This window comes from Myotis nattereri (assembly GCF_964212035.1).
Source record: "Myotis nattereri genome assembly, chromosome: 3".
In the NCBI taxonomy this organism is placed as follows: Eukaryota; Metazoa; Chordata; class Mammalia; order Chiroptera; family Vespertilionidae; genus Myotis; species Myotis nattereri.
The window spans coordinates 7,638,275-7,655,199 of NC_138077.1; the positions used below are offsets into that span (position 1 = coordinate 7,638,275).

Here is a 16,925-nt window from a genome sequence, read left to right on the forward strand (position 1 = left end):
GAATGAAGCCAGGATAGAAGAGAGGTGACAGGTGGATGACAACTCACTGAACTGTAGTGATGGACAGTTGATTGTCTTAAAAGGTATCTTGGAAAATCTCTCTCTCTTTTTTTTTGAGTATAGAATTTTGACAGTTTTCTTGGAATCCTTGACAGCTCTTTATTAATAATATTAGCAGGTTTAGTTTGGAAAAGTATCATTAATGAAATGTTTTGAGGAAATATTAGTAGCCACAAAGAAAATGTCTGTTGCAGCCCTAACTGGTTTGGCTCAGTGGATAGAGCATCGGCTTGCAGACTGAAGGGTCCCAGGTTCAATTCTGGTCAAGGGCATGTACCTTGGTTGCAGGCACATCCCCAGTAGGGGGTGTGCAGGAGGTAGCTGATCGATGTTTCTAACTCTCTATCCCTCTTCCTTCCTCTCTGTAAAAAAAATCAATAAAGTATATTTAAAAAAAAAAAAAAGAAAATGTCTGTTGCAAATGTCTCTTGACTCTTGTGTCCCCAGTCGCTTCCTGGCTCCTTAACCATCTCTCTTCCAGACAAGCAGCTAAAGTTACCGTAGACTTTCTTGCATTTCTGTTAGTGGAATTGATTGTGCTCATCAGTTAAAGCAGCTTTCGAGAGCAGCTCGGGAGTTGCCCTGCTGAGAAGGAAAGTGGCTGGGTGTGGCAGCTCTGAGCTTTACTGCATTGTGCCTGTCTGTAGATTAAATGAAAAATGCAAAAGACTTGATGTCCCCAAAACTGAGTTATAGAGCAAATTAAAAAAAAAAAAGTATTGATTTCAGAGAGAGGGAAGCGTTGGTCAGCTGTCTCCTACACACCCCCAATGGGGATCAAGCCTGCAACCCAGATATGTGCCCTGACCTAGAATCAAACGGGTGACTTCCTGGTGCATGGGGTGATGCTCAACCAACTGAGCCACATTGGCCAGGCTAGAGAGCAAATTTTTGATGGATAAAAGAAGTTATGAACATGTCTCTTTGGACAGCTATATTTTAGGCCATGAGTTGGCAAATTGTAGGCCTCTGGGCCAAGTGCCACTAGAGCCACTGTAAAGGAAAAAGAGTATACAATAGAAACAGTATGTGGCCTGCAAAGCCTAAAATACTAATTAGCTGGCTCTTTACAGAAAAGTGTGCTGACCCCTCAGTCATTTTTAGCTGAAACAAATTTGTGTCAGTCTGGATAAATGGAATCAAACAGCCTAAGTCTGCTGGGGAAATCCTCCTATATAATAAAACCCTAATATGCAAATCAACTGAATGGCAGAATGACCGGTCGCTATGACGCACACTGACCACCAGGTGGCAGATGCTCAGTACAGGACCCCGCAGGGAGTGGGCCTAAGCCGGCAGGCGGACATCCCCCAAGGGGTCCTGGACTGTGAGAGGGCGCAGGCCAGCTGAGCCCTGCGCCCCCCCCGGGGCATGAATGTCATGCAGCAGGCCTCTAGTATGACTAATAAAGGGGAAGATAGGATATTGTCCCTCAGTAGACTGTCTTGCTGTGATTGGTATGTAATGACACCTGTGTAAAAATAGGGCCTAGGTAAATAGCTCTTAAGTCAGAATAATAAAGGAATCCATGTGAATAAATATTGAAAGCTTTTGTGACCAGTTCCTATTGCCTCATTGCTCCTTTGTTTTTCCCTTTTGCTGGCATTTGAGCTCTGAGAAACTCTGCTTTGTTGAAGTCAGTATATAGAGTTTAATTCTTTCTTACGGGTGCCACCTTGTCCAGAAGCAGTTCTGAAACCCAGATGCCACTGGGAAAGCAAGCAGTGCTGCTTCCTCAAGAGCTTCTGTGTGCCGCACTCCCTGTGTTCTGGGGCTGAGGAGCACTGTGTGAATAGGCTGCTGGAGAGCAGACTCTAGCTGGGCTGGGTGGTACTGGGCCCTGTGGGTCAGAGGTCAGGGAAAGGGGTAGGGCTGGGCCAGGCAGCCTCACTGGTCTTTGGCTTATTAGGGCTTCTCTCTAGAAGCCACTCCCCACTCCCCCCACTTTTTCTGTCTTCACTTCTCGTTTGAAAGTGACAATTATAGTGCAGAAAATGAAGATGAGTAGAATGTCTTGTTTTACCTGAAAGCAAGAAAGTTATAAAGAATTACTAGGACGTGTTGGAGGCTCTAGGACAGCGGTTCTCAACCTGTGGGTCGCGACCCCTTTGGGGGTCGAACGACCCTTTCACAGGGGTCGCCTAAGACCATCGGAAAACACATATAATTACATATTGTTTTTGTGATTAATCACTATGCTTTATGTTCAATTTGTAACAATGAAAATACATCCTGCATATCAGATAATTACATTACGATTCATAACAGTAGCAAAATTACAGTTATGAAGTAGCAACGAAAATAATTTTATGGTTGGGGTCACCACAACATGAGGAACTTTATTAAAGGGTCGTGGCATTAGGAAGGTTGAGAACCACTGCTCTAGGAGGTAACTGAAGGTGCTTGGATTGGCCAAAGATGGGATAATTTTTGGGAAATACTTATACACACACATATATATACTACATACACATACATATAACTGTACTTACCTTTTTAAATTTATTTTTTATATTAATCCTTATCTGAGTATATTTTTCCATTGATTTTTAGAGAGAGTAGGAAGGAGAGGGAGAGACAGAGAGAAGCACCTATGTGAGACACATCAATTGGTTTCCTCCCGCGTGCCCCCCACCAGAGTCGGGAGCCTGCAACCAAGATATGTGCTCTTGACTGGCATTGAACCTGGGACCCTCCAGTCCTCAGGCTGATGCTCTGTCCACTGAGCAAACTGGCTAGGGCTAATGTATTTATTTTTAAAATGTTCAAACCCATGAGATCATAATGTACTAAAACAGCCTCACTGGTCACTATTGGAGAACGCTAGGGAGCTAGCACGTTGTTCTGAAAATTGGTAAGTAGAGGGAAAGAAGCAGCTCTTAAGAAACCCCATAATTGGGGCTGCAATGTGGAGAATGGACTTGGGGTGGGAAAGCGTGACCGTGGGAGACTGGTCTGAAGGCATTGCTGGGAGTTCAGAAAATGGAGAGGTGATGGGGGAGCTTGTTTCATTTGCTGCATCATAGCATCAGGGAGGAATTTCTTTCCTTTTCAGTAACTTGTGTTACGGTGTTTTGGAGGTGCCTACTTCCAGACTTTGTCAGGACATGCCACTTCTTCACATGGGCACCAGGCTGTCATTTTTTCCTTAGACTTGTTAGTGTTTGCAGAGCAGAGTTACATGCGTGTGCAGTGTGGGCATCCTTGCCATGATTGAAAGTCACTCGTGGTGTTTACCTGATGCATTGCCTTCTTCAACTGTTCTCTTAAATGGTGCTTTCCATTTTGAAGGACACCATAATTCATAGTTTGAATTGATGAAATTAACATTGACAGGCATCAAAATTGAACAGATTGTCAAATACTGTCCTGATTTTCTGACGAGTTCTACAGTTACCTTAGAAACAAAGTTACTGTGTTCTCAGAAATAATGTGTAGAGGAAATGGGGCTTCAGAGCCAGAGTCTGACCTCACAAAGGTATCTTAACCGCTTTGTGCTTCTGTAAGATGAGGACAGTGTTACAAAGCATCTGCTAGAATGTTCTGGTTCCTATTAGTGGGAACCCAGTTACTCCATTAGTGGTATAAAACAACCGTTTTATGATGCTCATGGATTTGAGGCCAAGAATTTGGAAAGGATGCCGTGGAAATGGCCTGTGTCTGCTCCACAATGGTTGGGTCCTCAGCTAGAAAGATGCAGAGGCTGGGAGTGGCTTGATGACTGAGGGCTGGAGTCTTTTAGAGGAAATTTTCTCAAATGTGGAAGTTGATACTGGCTTTCAGCTGGGGTTGTTGGCCAGGACACCTCTATGATGACTCTACATGTGACCTGGGCTTCTTCACAGTATTGGGGCTGGGGATGGGGGAGTGTGCTTTCTCACAGCATGGGAGGGGGAACTTCACAGCATGGGGGTGTGGAGGGGGGCTTCCTCACAGCATGGGGGCTCAGGGCATCAGAAGTAAGTGTCCAAAGAAGGCAGAAGCTGCTTCACACTTATAACCCAGCCCAGGAATCACACACCATCGCTTCCACTGCATTCTTGAGGTTCCAACTGAGTCTCTAAGGTCAGCCTTAAAAGTGTCTTATGTAGGTCTTGAATATGAGAAGATATTTCTTCCCTCATTTTCCCTTTCCTACCCTCACAGCCCCGTTGTGATACTGACAGGACAAAGTGAAGATTAAACAGAATAAATTCTCTGTACATTTCTGCATTAACATGGACTGTATAGATAGAACTGTGACACGAGGCTTTGAGACAGTGTTCTTCCAAACACTTGCAAGTGCTTCTGCTTTATGAAGCCCAGGCCACCAAGAGTCAGTGTGCTCATGTCTAAACAAGAGAACACACGATTGACCACAGGTACGGTGTGTTTGAAGAAAAGCACCAAAACTCCAGTTTCACCATCACTTAGCAGGAATTGATTGAGTTAAGAGAGGTTTTTGTAAAAGCATCAAATTCCAAAGCTTCCTGCATTTTCGGTAGTTTTTCTTCAATCCCTGGCAAATCTAGTGTCATTTCTTCTGTTCCAATGGCCTGTTTACTGTGTTATTACACACTTTTATGTTACTTCTGTACTCTTGTAGGATACTTTAAAATTTGCTATTTCTTAAATCTTTTAAGAGTAATTCATTCATGGACCTTGATTCCACCGTATACATTTTAGAATAGAGTTTTTTTGAGTTTCTAAAGAAACAACAGGTATTTTTATTGGTATTGCAGCTGCAAGATTTATAGATAACTACATGTACCAAGAAAAAACAGTAGACTCTCCATAAACGGTTAGGACTAAAGGCCCTAGTGAAGTTGGTGGGTACAAGGTTAGCCCACACAGACTAGGGAGCACTTTTTTATCCAGCAGTCTACCACAAAGTATGATGACAATAAGATATTTTTGACAGCAGCAGGAAAAACTAAAAATGTCTAGGAATTAATCCAACCATGAGTACAGGAGACCTCTGTAGGAGAGGACCCAGACTCTGGACTAGGGAGAGCTGGCACCATAGAGGTGTCTCCTGCCCAAATTAATCTATCAGGACTTTTTCAGCTTTGGTATAAAGTTATTCCTTGTTTTGTTTGCTGCTCCATCCCCAGCACTTACAACACAGCCCACATGGAGAAGACCTTCAGTAAATCTTTGTGGACTGAATGAAGGGCACAGATGCTAACAAATCGTGGGCCCTGCCTTTCAGTTGGCAGGTTACTGTGAGACTTTCTATGCTGCTCCTGGATTTAACCACCATGCTGATGATTGATGATGGGTGACTGTAATCGATTTCACTGCTCCTCTATGGATGACATGTAGGTTCTGTTTCCATTTTTTATTAATATGGATAAAAAACATCACTAGTATCTAGCTTTTCTTGCCATGTTTAGTGCCCTTTCAAATGAGGCTTTTGAGCACAGAAAAGATAATTTGAGATTATTTTAAAATCAACATTTATTAAGGCCACAAAGTTACAGGCCTATTTATTTCTGTATACTTTTATGTAGAATTTGCAAGTTTTTTGTTCTCTTTATGAATTTAGTATATTTTAACTAAACTTCACCTTTAAGACAGCCTTTGATTAACTCAAGGTGGTCCGACTAAATATACCATTTTTTAAAAAATATATTTTATTGATTTTTTACAGAGAGGAAGCGAGAGGGATAGAGTGTTAGAAACATCGATGAGAGAGAAACATCGATCAGCTGCCTCCTGCACACCCCTTACTGGGAATGTGCCTGCAACCAAGGTACGTGCCCTTGACTGGAATCGAACCTGGTACCTTTTAGTCTGCAGGCCGATGCTCTATCCACTGAGCCAAACCGGTTAGGGCTAAATATACCATTTTTAATGATCAGTCCCAGTCACAACTTACACAATTGGAATCATAATTTTAAGTTTAGTGGATTTGATTTTCATGTAAGCACCTTATATATCTGACCAAACAAGTAAAACCTTCTCAGGTATGTCTAGTAATTTAATGTTATATTTACGGTGAATCTCATGTTCTCAAGCTTTCTAATCCTGTCTATCAGGGGGTGAGCTTCGTGGTCAGGGACTTGGTTTTGTTCACTGCTATAATCCCAGGACCCAGTATTTGTGCCCGGCAGTTGATAAACTTGTATAAATGAAGAAATGTTTGCAATCTTCGTTAATTTCTCTCTTATACCTTTTCACTGAAAAAGAAATTATGTCTAAAATCAATATGCAATTAATTATACCTTTTCAGTTAAAATCAAGGCTAAAATTTAAGATTAAATTGTCCTATTTTCTTAACTATTAAAGCACCTAAATGTCAAATACATAGATTATTATGAACACCAAAATATTAAAATCTAAATCTTTCACAGGGGTTTAACGATAGATACCATTAAAGCACTAAGTCATCTCAGATAAGAGTGGGCAGACCACACTGGCTAGATAGCTGTGGCCGGGAAGAGAGATGAGGCCTTGCCAATTTCAGGGCCGTCTCCTGACCTGCATACTACACCTTCTTTTCTAGTCTCTATGAGCTTCTTAGCCAGCTAGGACCTTCCCAGATTCATCCATATTGTCTGAGCAGGAAAGACTTCACCGTCAGATCAGATTCAGCCAATCGTTTACTAGTATATCTGGGCCTTTTTAAAAATAAACTTCTCTTATTCCAGTCAGCCTAGACCAGAAAGCTGAAAAATGTTAAAATGTCAGTCTTTTAGATTTGGCTCATATTTCATATTTTTGTCTGCCTTTAAGGTCATAGCCTGAATGCTAGTCTCTGGTTGATTGAAGAAGAATGCGATATTTTTTCATGACTGACTATATATAGTCGTGTTGTTTTCCAAACTAGTCATGCAGTTTGTGAGTTCTCGGACTCCTTCAGAGTTCCAAGTTTTACTTCATCTTTGCTGGCAGTATGGTTGTTTTAAATTTAATAATTGCTAGATGAAAAGAATATTATTTTAAAATTAGTATTTCTTAAAATTACTAATGGGTTTTAATATTTCTGTACATGGATAGTGGAAAGTTGTGCTTATTTCATTTGTATTAATATAGCTGGAACTCTTTTTTTTTTTTAATTTATATTTTATTGATTTTTTACAGAGAGGAAGGGAGAGAGATAGAGAGTTAGAAACATCGATGAGAGAGAAACATCAATCAGCTGCCTCCTGCACATCCCCCACTGGGGATGTGCCCGCAACCCAGGCACATGCCCTTGACCGGAATCGAACCTGGGACCCTTTAGTCCGCAGGCCGACGCTCTATCCACTGAGCCAAACCGGTTTCGGCAGCTGGAACTCTTGAAAGGCTACCAAAGTGACAACTTCAACAAATTATATATCCTTTTTAATTGGGTGAAACTTGTATAAATAATATTCTATGTCTGACCCTTGAATACCATGATATTATAAGTACATTGGGTTGGCAATTCTTTGACTTCGATTTTAGGGCCCCAAGTGATGTTAGGAAATTAAGGCACTGTTTTTTGAGTTTGAACATAACAGATACTTATTTTTCTGTGTAATGGGGGGAAGAAATGGGGATTAATTGATTGTTTCTTAAACTCAAGTTAGCCGTTCGTTTTTATGTAATGCCCATTAAAACAGATTGTGATAAAGAAAGATGAGCTTTGTTGACCATCATCCTTGGGTCAGATGCTTTCAATTATTTTCCAGTTGCTGGTGGGTATGAGTCACTCACATTCTGTCTTGGGCCTGCCTGGGCCAGCAATCTGAGGGCCTATAGCTGAGCAGATTGACAGAGGCCTTGGCCAGAGCAGAATGCCACTTCTTAAGCCCAAGAAGTCGGCTGAGGTGAACCCTGTGAATTCTGCTGAGACCTTTTTGCCTACCGTCTTGCGGGTTACCAGTCGGGTTACATTATGCTAGAGTGGAATTTGCAAAGGAGCTCCACAAATTACGAGTGACAAATTTGCAAATGGCTCTTCCATGTGGTGGCACTGGCTACAATGTCTATACACACCCACCCACCTGTTGCAGCGGCCTTGAGCAGATGGTGTCACCTGCTGATAACTTCTCTCCAGCTTCTGTGGTGATCTGTAGGAATATTGGTCACCATGGTACTCTGCCCATATGTTTACTGAACAATATACTTCAGTTATATAGAATTTCCTTTTATAAAATTCCTCACATGGTGTTTTGTTGTAGAGAGAGCACATATTTTCAAAGCTTTTGACACAAATTTCAAAATTTTCCTTTAGAATAGTTGTACCAGTTTGTATCCGATATTGAAGTGTTAACCAGTTTTGATAGAGGGAATGCAAATCTATATGTATTGAAATAAAATTCTGATTTTCCCCCAGTATTTATTACAGGCATTTTGAGACCCAAAAAGTTAAAAGAGAATAGTCATCCTCTACCACCTCCACTCAGCAGTCATTGAGTTTGGCCACAATTTGTATTAGTTGTGTGTGTGCTCTTAGTGACCATTTAAAGTAAACTTTGGAGGCCCTGTTGGGTAGCTCAATTGGTTAGAGCGTCATCCCAATCTGCCAAGGTTGCAGGTTCCGTCTCCGGTCAAGAAACATGCAAGAAGCAACCAGTGACTGCATAAATAAGTGAAATAACAGATCAGTGTTTCTCTCTTCCATCTCTCACTCTCTCTCAAAAAATTTTCTTAAATTGATCAAAATTTTTAAAAAACCCAAAGCTGTGGATACCATAACCATACCCTAAACATCTTAGTCCTTGCTCTTCAAAACAAAGATGTTTCCATTAGCGTACAGCATTATCACACCATCTTAACGCTCAGTCTCTCATGCTGACTTATATCAACTTTATTTATTTTTTAATATATATACATATTTTTTTCAGAGAGGAAAAGAGAGAGAGAGAGAGAGAGAGAGAGAGAGAGGTGGAAACTTCAATGATGATAGAGAATCATTGATCAGCTGCCTCCAGCACACCCCACACTGGGGATTGAGCCCGCGACCCAGTCATGTGTCCTGACAAGGAATCAAACTGTGACTGGGTTCATAGGTCGACACTCAACCACTGAGTCACGCCTGGCTGGGCTCTTTTGTCTCTTAATTCAGAACAGTTCCTGGCCTTTTTAAATTTGGTTTGTGGGCACATCCTCGGGATTGGGCAGATCTGTCCAGTGTTCATTCTGTGTCCTTTTTGGGAGTCCCATCATGTTCCTTTGTCTCATTACTGTTGGTGTGACTTCTTACCTTTTGGGAGCTGCTGTGGGAGGGCAGGGTCAGGCAAGGGTCAGCTCTGAGACTTGATCTGCAAGGGCGGTTTGGACCAGATTTGCACTTTGGAAAGTGGAGAATGGAGGGAAGGAGGATAAAATTAGAGGCCACAGGATCTCCTTTCCTGATCAAGGTGTGGGCTGTGATACAGGCTGATAGCTCTGCCCTGGGGCACAGAGCAGATCACGGCACCCTGGAGAGCAGATCAGGGCACTGGGAGGAGGGCCAAATTTTGGTCAAGGCAGGGACCATTGGGAGGTACTCAGGTTGGCAGACGTGTGGGGCTTCTCTCTCAAGATCTGGGGTCTCAAGGCAGAGGGGGCAACATCGTGATGACTACGCATGAGCTCCCTTCCCAGCAGTGGGGTTACCAAGTCTCACTGCCCCATGGTGTAATGGCCTCTTTACGAGAAGGTATCTTCAGACTGAAAGATGAATTAGCCAACTTCATAGAATATCATGGAATTTATTATAGGGTAATTTTCTTATGGGAAGATTAGGGCTGAAGCAGACAGAGGACCCAGCAGTTTTGTGCAAATTATACAATGCCCCCTCTTTCCCAAGACTCCTGTCACTGCACTGTTTTTATAATATAACTCAGGTACTAATGATTGACAAGACAAAGGGACAAATAATGCAGTAGCACCAGGAGCTGTCCCTCCTGGTGGCTGACACTGTCACCAGTTTGATGTATATTTCGGTTGTCATCCTGGCCATTACCAGCAAAAGTGCTTATGGTTATATTTTAGGGGATACAGCTAATCATTAACTAGAAGGCTTTGATATGCTTACTAAAGGCAGATTGGTCAAAAGCCACAGCGAAGATGAAGATGGTATTTGCTTACACCTACATCTATGCAACAGATTCTCTCCTCTCCCTTCCCCACGTGACCATGCTCAGCCTTTCTCTTCCTTTACCTTCAGCTACATTAACATGGCTGACACCCCCTCCTCAGTCCTTCTCCTCCTCCACCCATGTGAGTGGCATCTCTTGATTCTACTCTTGTTCTGCTGGCTGCCTCTCCTCATTCTGGATTCCCTCTTCTTTCCAGCTTTCTTACATGGCCCACCTCCTCTCTCTTCCTGGGTGGTCTCATGCAGTTTGGTGGCTTTACCTACTGCCTTAGCGTCCTGGGTTGCTGTAACCAAGTCCCACTAACTGGGTGGATGAAAACAGCAGGAATGGATTCTCTCAGGGTCCTGGTGGCCATACCTGAAATCAAGGTGTTGATGGGACCACACTTCCTCTGAAGGCCCAGGCCTTCTACCACTTGGTGGCTGTGTGTTCTTGGCTTACAGCAGCATCGCTCCAATCTCTGTCTCCAGTTTACATAGCCTTCCCCTCAGTTATGTCTCAGGTCTTTTTCTCCCCCCTCTTTTTTAAAAATAATTTTTTAAAATATGGGTGGTTTTTTATTGATTTTTAGAGAGAGAAAAAGGGAGAAGGGTAGAGAGATAGAAGCATCGAGAAAGAAACATTGTCTACCTCCAGCATGCCATCCCTTACTGGGGATCGAGCCTGCAACCTGGGCATGTACCCTGACCGGGAATCGAACAGTAACCTCTTGATGGATGGGATGACACTCAGCCAACTGAACCACGGCAGCTGGGCTTCTCCCCCCTCTTAACGGACACGAGTCATGGGATCCTGAGCCTACCCTCAATCCAGGATGATCTCATCTCAAGACCCTTAATAATCACATCTGTAAAGACCCTATTCCAGATAAGGTCCCGTTCACAGGGACTGGGGGTTAGGATGGGTGTATCTTGGAGGGCATATATAAACCACAGCCTGATGATTACTGAGTTTATATTTCTTGGATTTCTGAGAAGCATCTCACACCTAAAATGTCCTGACTTGCTTTCTCTTCCCAGGCCACAGAACCTGTTCCTCACCATCTGCTCTTTACCAGGACATGCGACTCTGCTCTGCTAGTTGCTCAGGTGGGAACTTTGGATGCTTCCTTGACCCTGCTCCCACACCCAACCCCAGGCCATCTGCAAACCCTGTGCTCTCAGCCCCCCTTGTCCACATGGCCCCCTGCCTGTCCATGGCAGCACTCCCCCACCCTCTGTGTGTTCCCCAGTCACATTTCCTGTCCTTCACGGTCAGAGGGACCCTCCTAAGACATAAGTTAAGTCACCCTTCTGCTCAGACCTTCCCAGGAACACCAGTCTTCACTTCGGCCCATGAATCTGTGTGAACTGGTTCCGTGTTTCCCACTCCCTTATCTTCACTCCTCCTTCACCGCTCTGCTCAGGCACATCAGCTGACCCATGTTTCTCCCAGACACTATCAGTAGCTCTGTCCCCCCAGTCATTCTGTATCCCCACCTGGTTTTCTTCCTCTCAACACCTTCTGACATTTACCTGTGTGTTGCCAGGAAAACAAGCCATTATTCCCATCTCCATATTATATACAGATGTTAGAAGAGTGTTGGCCCAGCCTCCCTGAGCACACTTTTGTCTTTCCAGTCTGAGCTCCAGTCTCCCTGTCTCAGCAGCCATGATCAAGTCCTTGAGGTCTCAGGACCAGTATCTTCTCAGAGAGCCTGCGCTGTCACACGTCAGGGAGCCCCTTCACTCAGCTCTGTTCTGACACCCTGTGTGCTGCCTGACCTTCCTCGTGTTTATGGTCCTGCAGCCCCTGGCCTTGTCTGCCAGGAAAGTAGGGCCTCCCTAGAACAGTGTCCTTGCTGCATGTTTAGACATTCACTAGACACTTGGGCAAGTGAATGAGTAAATCCAAATGACTGAGAAGTATGATAGCAAGTCAGGCCCTGTGCAAGAACAAACGTGATCGCCAAGTAAGTAGGGTGATGCTGAGTAGGATTTGGTGTAAGGACAGTTTTTTTCCATATAAAAATATGTATTTAAAAAATTACATGGATGTTGTGTAGTAGGGAGGACAAAAAATTCACTGCAATTATTAACTGCTGCTTTTCTGCTTTTGTTTTCCAGATACCATTTGCTTTTGACTCAAGATGATTTGATGTCTTATAATAAACTTATTAACCATGATGGCTACACAGACATTAAGCATAGACAGTTATCAAGATGGGCAACAAGTGAGAACTTAAGATTTATTCTGTTTTAATTACAGTCAGTTGACCTGCTACTAAAATACAAGCAATGCTTTGCATATTAATAGTTAACTTCCCTGAGATTGCAGTTTCAATTTTAGTATATTATTCATTTAATATATGTTTAAATTATTTCCTAAATAATACCAAGATTGCTAGTAATTTTGACTCCCCTAAATCAGACTTTCTTGGGCATTTTTTTAATAGAGCCACAGTCACTCCCTGGCCCAGCTGCCATGCCTCAAATACAGCTACAGCCTCAGCCCTCTCCCCGTCTGCTCTTTGCCTGGAGGTGAAAAAGGTCCAATCCCAAACCTCCTTAACTCCGTTTCCCCTCTTCACAATACAGACCAGGCGAAGGGCCTGGGCTGAGCTGTGTGTGGGGTAGGTTTACTCTGCCTTCTCTTTCTGTGCAGTCAGTATACGAACACAGCCTGTGGCCCTGGCCCGGTAGCTCAGTTGGTTAGAGCAGTGGTCGGCAAACTCATTAGTCAACAGAGCTAAGTATCAACAGGACAATTGAAATTTCTTCTGAGAGCACATTTTTTAAACTTAAACTATATAGGTAGGTACATTGTTATTACCTTAATTAGGGTGCTCCTAAGGCTTAGGAAGAGCCACACTGAAGGGGCCAAAAAGCCGCATGTGGCTCGTGAGGCGCAGTTTGCCGGCCACGGGGTTAGAGTGTCTCCTGTTATGCCAAGGTTGCAGGTTCGACCTCGGTTCAGGGCACATACAAAAAGCAACCAGTGAATGCATAAGTAAGTGGAACAGCGAAGTTGATGTTTCTCTCTCTCCCTTCTTCTGTCTAAAAGAAAAAAAATAAAAAGAACACAGTCTGTGGTAAGCACCAGGAGGCCTAGGAATTTGCCTTTTTAATGTCAGTGTTAGCAGGGCCAGTGTTGAACCCGCAACCCAGGTACTTGCCCTTGACCGGGAACCAAACCTGTGACCCTTTGGTGCGTGGGCCGGCACCACTGAACACACCAGCCAGGGCTGTGGGTGTGCTTTCTTCTTTTTAATATATATTGATTTCATAGAGGAAGGGAGAGGGGGAGAGAGAGAGAGAAACATCAATGATGAGAAAAAACCATTAATTCGCTGCTTCTTGCACGCCTCCTACTGGGGGGATCACAACCTGGGCATGTGCCCTGACCAGAAATCGAACTGTGACCTCCTTATTCATAGGTAGATGCTCAACCATTGAGCCACACTGGCTGGGATGTGGGTGGTTTCTTGACAGCCCTCCCACTGTGTGTAAGTTGTAGTTTTACCTGAAGCTACCCTGGTGTTTTATGTTCTGTGACCTGAAGGAATTGGGAAGGAGGGGGCTTACTGAGTCCTGTGCAGCCGCTCTTGGGACACCTGAAGTTTTGGGAATGCTCTGTGTGCTTCCAGTGGGGGCCATTCCCTTTTTTTCTCAGGAGCTTGGGAGCTGATTTCCATTGAAGACATGCAGCTCTGCCTTTGCTTCCCACCTACCTCATAATCAGGAGGCAGGAATAGAATGCCAGGAGCTCTCTTCACACCCTCCTTGAAGATTTTATTTTTTTTATTTATTCATTCATTCATTCATTTATTTTTGTTAATCCTCACACCTGAGGATATTTTTTTCATTGATATTTAGAGAGAGAGGAAGGGAAGGGGAGAGAGAGAGAGAAACAATGATGTGAGAGAGAGACACATCAGTTGATTGCCTCCCGCACAAACCCCGACCAGAGATGGAACTTGCAACCGAGGTACATGGCCTTGACCGGAATCGAACCCGGGACTCTTCGATCTGTGGGCTGATGTTCTATCCACTGAACCAAATAGGCTAGGGCCTCCTAGAGCAGTGGTTGCCAACCTTTCGGACCTCACGGACCACTGATTGGTGATCGCTGTCCTAGAGGATTTTAGTGCATCCGACCAATTGATCAAATCTGGGTAGGGTCAACTCACCCTAGGAAGTCACAGCCGCCCCATTGGTGAGGCTCCAGGTGGGCTTCTGGTGGGCGGTTAGGACCTGAGTCTGGCCACCCCAGCCTTGCTGACTCTCATGTCTTTTCCTTGGTGGCTAGTTTTGCACCATTTCTGGTTTAGTTGCCGTTGCTTTTGTTTGCTTTTGTAGGCTTTAAAATCTTTTTAAGTGCTTTTTGCTTCTTATAGGAATTGAGGTAGAGAATTCTGTTTCAGCCTGCTCTTTTCACCTGTAAGTTCTTTGGTATTTCCAAGTGACTAATGATGACTCCTCTCTCCTTGCTGACGCCTGACCTTAACAGCCCCGCTTCCCGCATTGCCTGGCACTCAGATCCCAGGCCCCCCTGCAACCTCCCTTAGTGCACTCACCTCTGCCTTTACTCCAGGGCACTTCTCTGCCCTGTGGCCCTGGCTCTTCCCTTCACTCCCACCCACCCCCCTCCCTCAGGCAGCAGCTTGGCGAGCTCCTTCCTGTTCTGCAGGTCTTTGCCTGCTTCACCCCTTTCTTTGAAGACTCTCCTGCCTGCCATAGTTACTTACCACTGCAGCTTTCTCTGATCTTCTCTCCTTCCCAGCAATGATCACCTTCTGACATACTCTGTTAAGTGATAGTTTTCTGTGCTTATCCTTGTCTGTCTTCTTCCCTGTCTGTGCCCTGATGCAGTGAGCATGCAGTGTAGTGCCAGGCACAGTGGGGGGTGGGAGCTGGTAGGTGAGGGGTGGTGAGCCCCTTGATTTTAATAGCTAAGCACTTCCTCACAACACAGAAAACTCTTTGAAAACATTATTTTATTTATTTTTAGAAAGAGGGGAAGGGAGAGAGAGACATTGATCTGTTGTTCCACCCATTTATGCACTCATTGGTTGATTCTTATAAGTGCCCTGATTGGGGATTGAACTGCAACCTTAGCTTATTAGAATGACACTCTTAACTAACAGCTTCCTGGCCACGGCGAGAACATAAGCACTTAATATTATTCAGTACACATATACCAAATTTACTTCACCATTCCTTTGAGGTTGAACATTTAGATTTCCCTTCTTTCACAGTCATTAAAAAAGAAACCTTGAAATAAATCTCTTAAGGCTTTTTTATAATACTGTCAGATTTTCCTCCAAAAAGACTGTGTTTGAGTGGGTATTAGTTTGTTGCTTTAGTGTTTTGTTTTTGTTTTTGTTTTTGTTTTTTTTAAGAGAGAAAAACAATTTTCTAAATATACTGTGCCATTTAAAGGCACCAGAATGGAATTGTCACTCTGGACTATTGGAGAGCCTGGGTCTGAGGACTTCTTCCTTGGCCATAGCACTTGGGTGTCAGGAAGGGATCATGATGGGACTCTCCCATCTCCTGGGGATGAGTACCCCACCCCAGTGCACCCAGCATACTGCTTCCTTGAGGGCAGAGGCATGGCAGCTAGGGTTGAGCAGGGGTGGGAGATAATCTGCTCATGGATAATTACAAGTTTACTAAGCGGCAATTTTATTTCATATTTTTGTAAACTGAATTCTTTACATTTAAGAATTTAAATACTTTTTACCTAACTTACAACATAGCTAGTTTAAAGCAATTTAAATGATATTTTAAAGACTTCCTCTTATATTTAATACTATTTCTTTAAATACAACTGGTTTTTATTTTCTGAATAGAGTGACTTTTTAAAAGAATTTTATAGTTTATGTATTCCTGAAGTTTAAGCATAGATAAGGGAGAATTTCAGGCCTGTCAGAGACATGTAGCATATTGGATATGAGTTGTTTTTATGGACAATTTTGTTTACTCTTCTCTTACTGCAGTATTATCCAGCATGAGGCTATACTGCAGGCAGGCAGACAGTAAGATTGCATGTGGACCAGTTCCCTTCAGTAATGTATGGTTATTATGATTTTGAAAATCATAAGCATTTCACATATATCAGTCCTTTTTGTTTTTAAATGATTTGGAAATTTGACCTTTGGCCTTTTTTAAAACATTAACTTATAAAGGAGTTTGTGGGTGGTATCCATTTAAATTGTTGCCAATCACACAGCGGGCAGTTACCCTTCCCATTGCATTCCTGTTTGATAATAGAACACTTAATAGAAGTTTGTTTTTTGTTTAGTAACAAAAATTATCCTCCCCCTTTCACAGATGCAAGTAGTAACAGAGTTGAAAACAGAGCAAGATCCCAACTGCTCTGAACCAGATGTGGAAGAAGTGAGCCCTCCCCCTATGGGGTCCCAGACACCGATGGATGCAGACAAGCAGGCCATTTATAGGTAGCAAAGAGATGTGAAGCATGTGGGTTTTAAGAGGAATAATGAGAGTAGAAAACCTTGTTAAAGGGAACATGAGAGCTATTAGCTAGGCAGAGTAAGATTTGATGTGGTAACTACTAGGGTGAAGATTTTCTCAGATTAAGATGTTATTTCTAATACCTTTCTTTAAAAAAAGTTTTGGAATATAAATCACATTTTAGTTCACCTTGTAAAAAATAATATTCAGACCCAGATGATTTTACTGAAGAATTCTACCAACCTTATGAGAAAAAAGCAGCATGTCTACACAATCTCTTTCAGAAAATAGAAGATGAAGACTACTTCCCAATGCTTTTTACAAACTGAGCAACACTCTGATACCAAAGAAATCCAAAAACATTCACAGATAA

The 16,925-nt window shown here is 43.1% G+C and overlaps 1 protein-coding gene across 1 annotated transcript in view; it reads left to right on the forward strand.

Annotated features, from left to right (window-relative positions):
* The first annotated feature begins 2,805 nt into the window (after positions 1 to 2,805).
* PKNOX1 (PBX/knotted 1 homeobox 1) overlaps positions 2,806 to 16,925 on the forward strand; it is a 45,252-nt gene continuing 31,132 nt past the window's right edge. Inside the window, exons 1-5 of the mRNA XM_081088526.1 lie at positions 2,806 to 4,125; positions 5,154 to 5,360; positions 11,114 to 11,182; positions 12,200 to 12,306; positions 16,409 to 16,536. Of these exons, the coding sequence (XP_080944652.1) occupies positions 12,256 to 12,306; positions 16,409 to 16,536 (179 nt within the window). The 5' untranslated portion in view covers positions 2,806 to 4,125; positions 5,154 to 5,360; positions 11,114 to 11,182; positions 12,200 to 12,255. The remainder of the gene's footprint in view (positions 4,126 to 5,153; positions 5,361 to 11,113; positions 11,183 to 12,199; positions 12,307 to 16,408; positions 16,537 to 16,925) is intronic.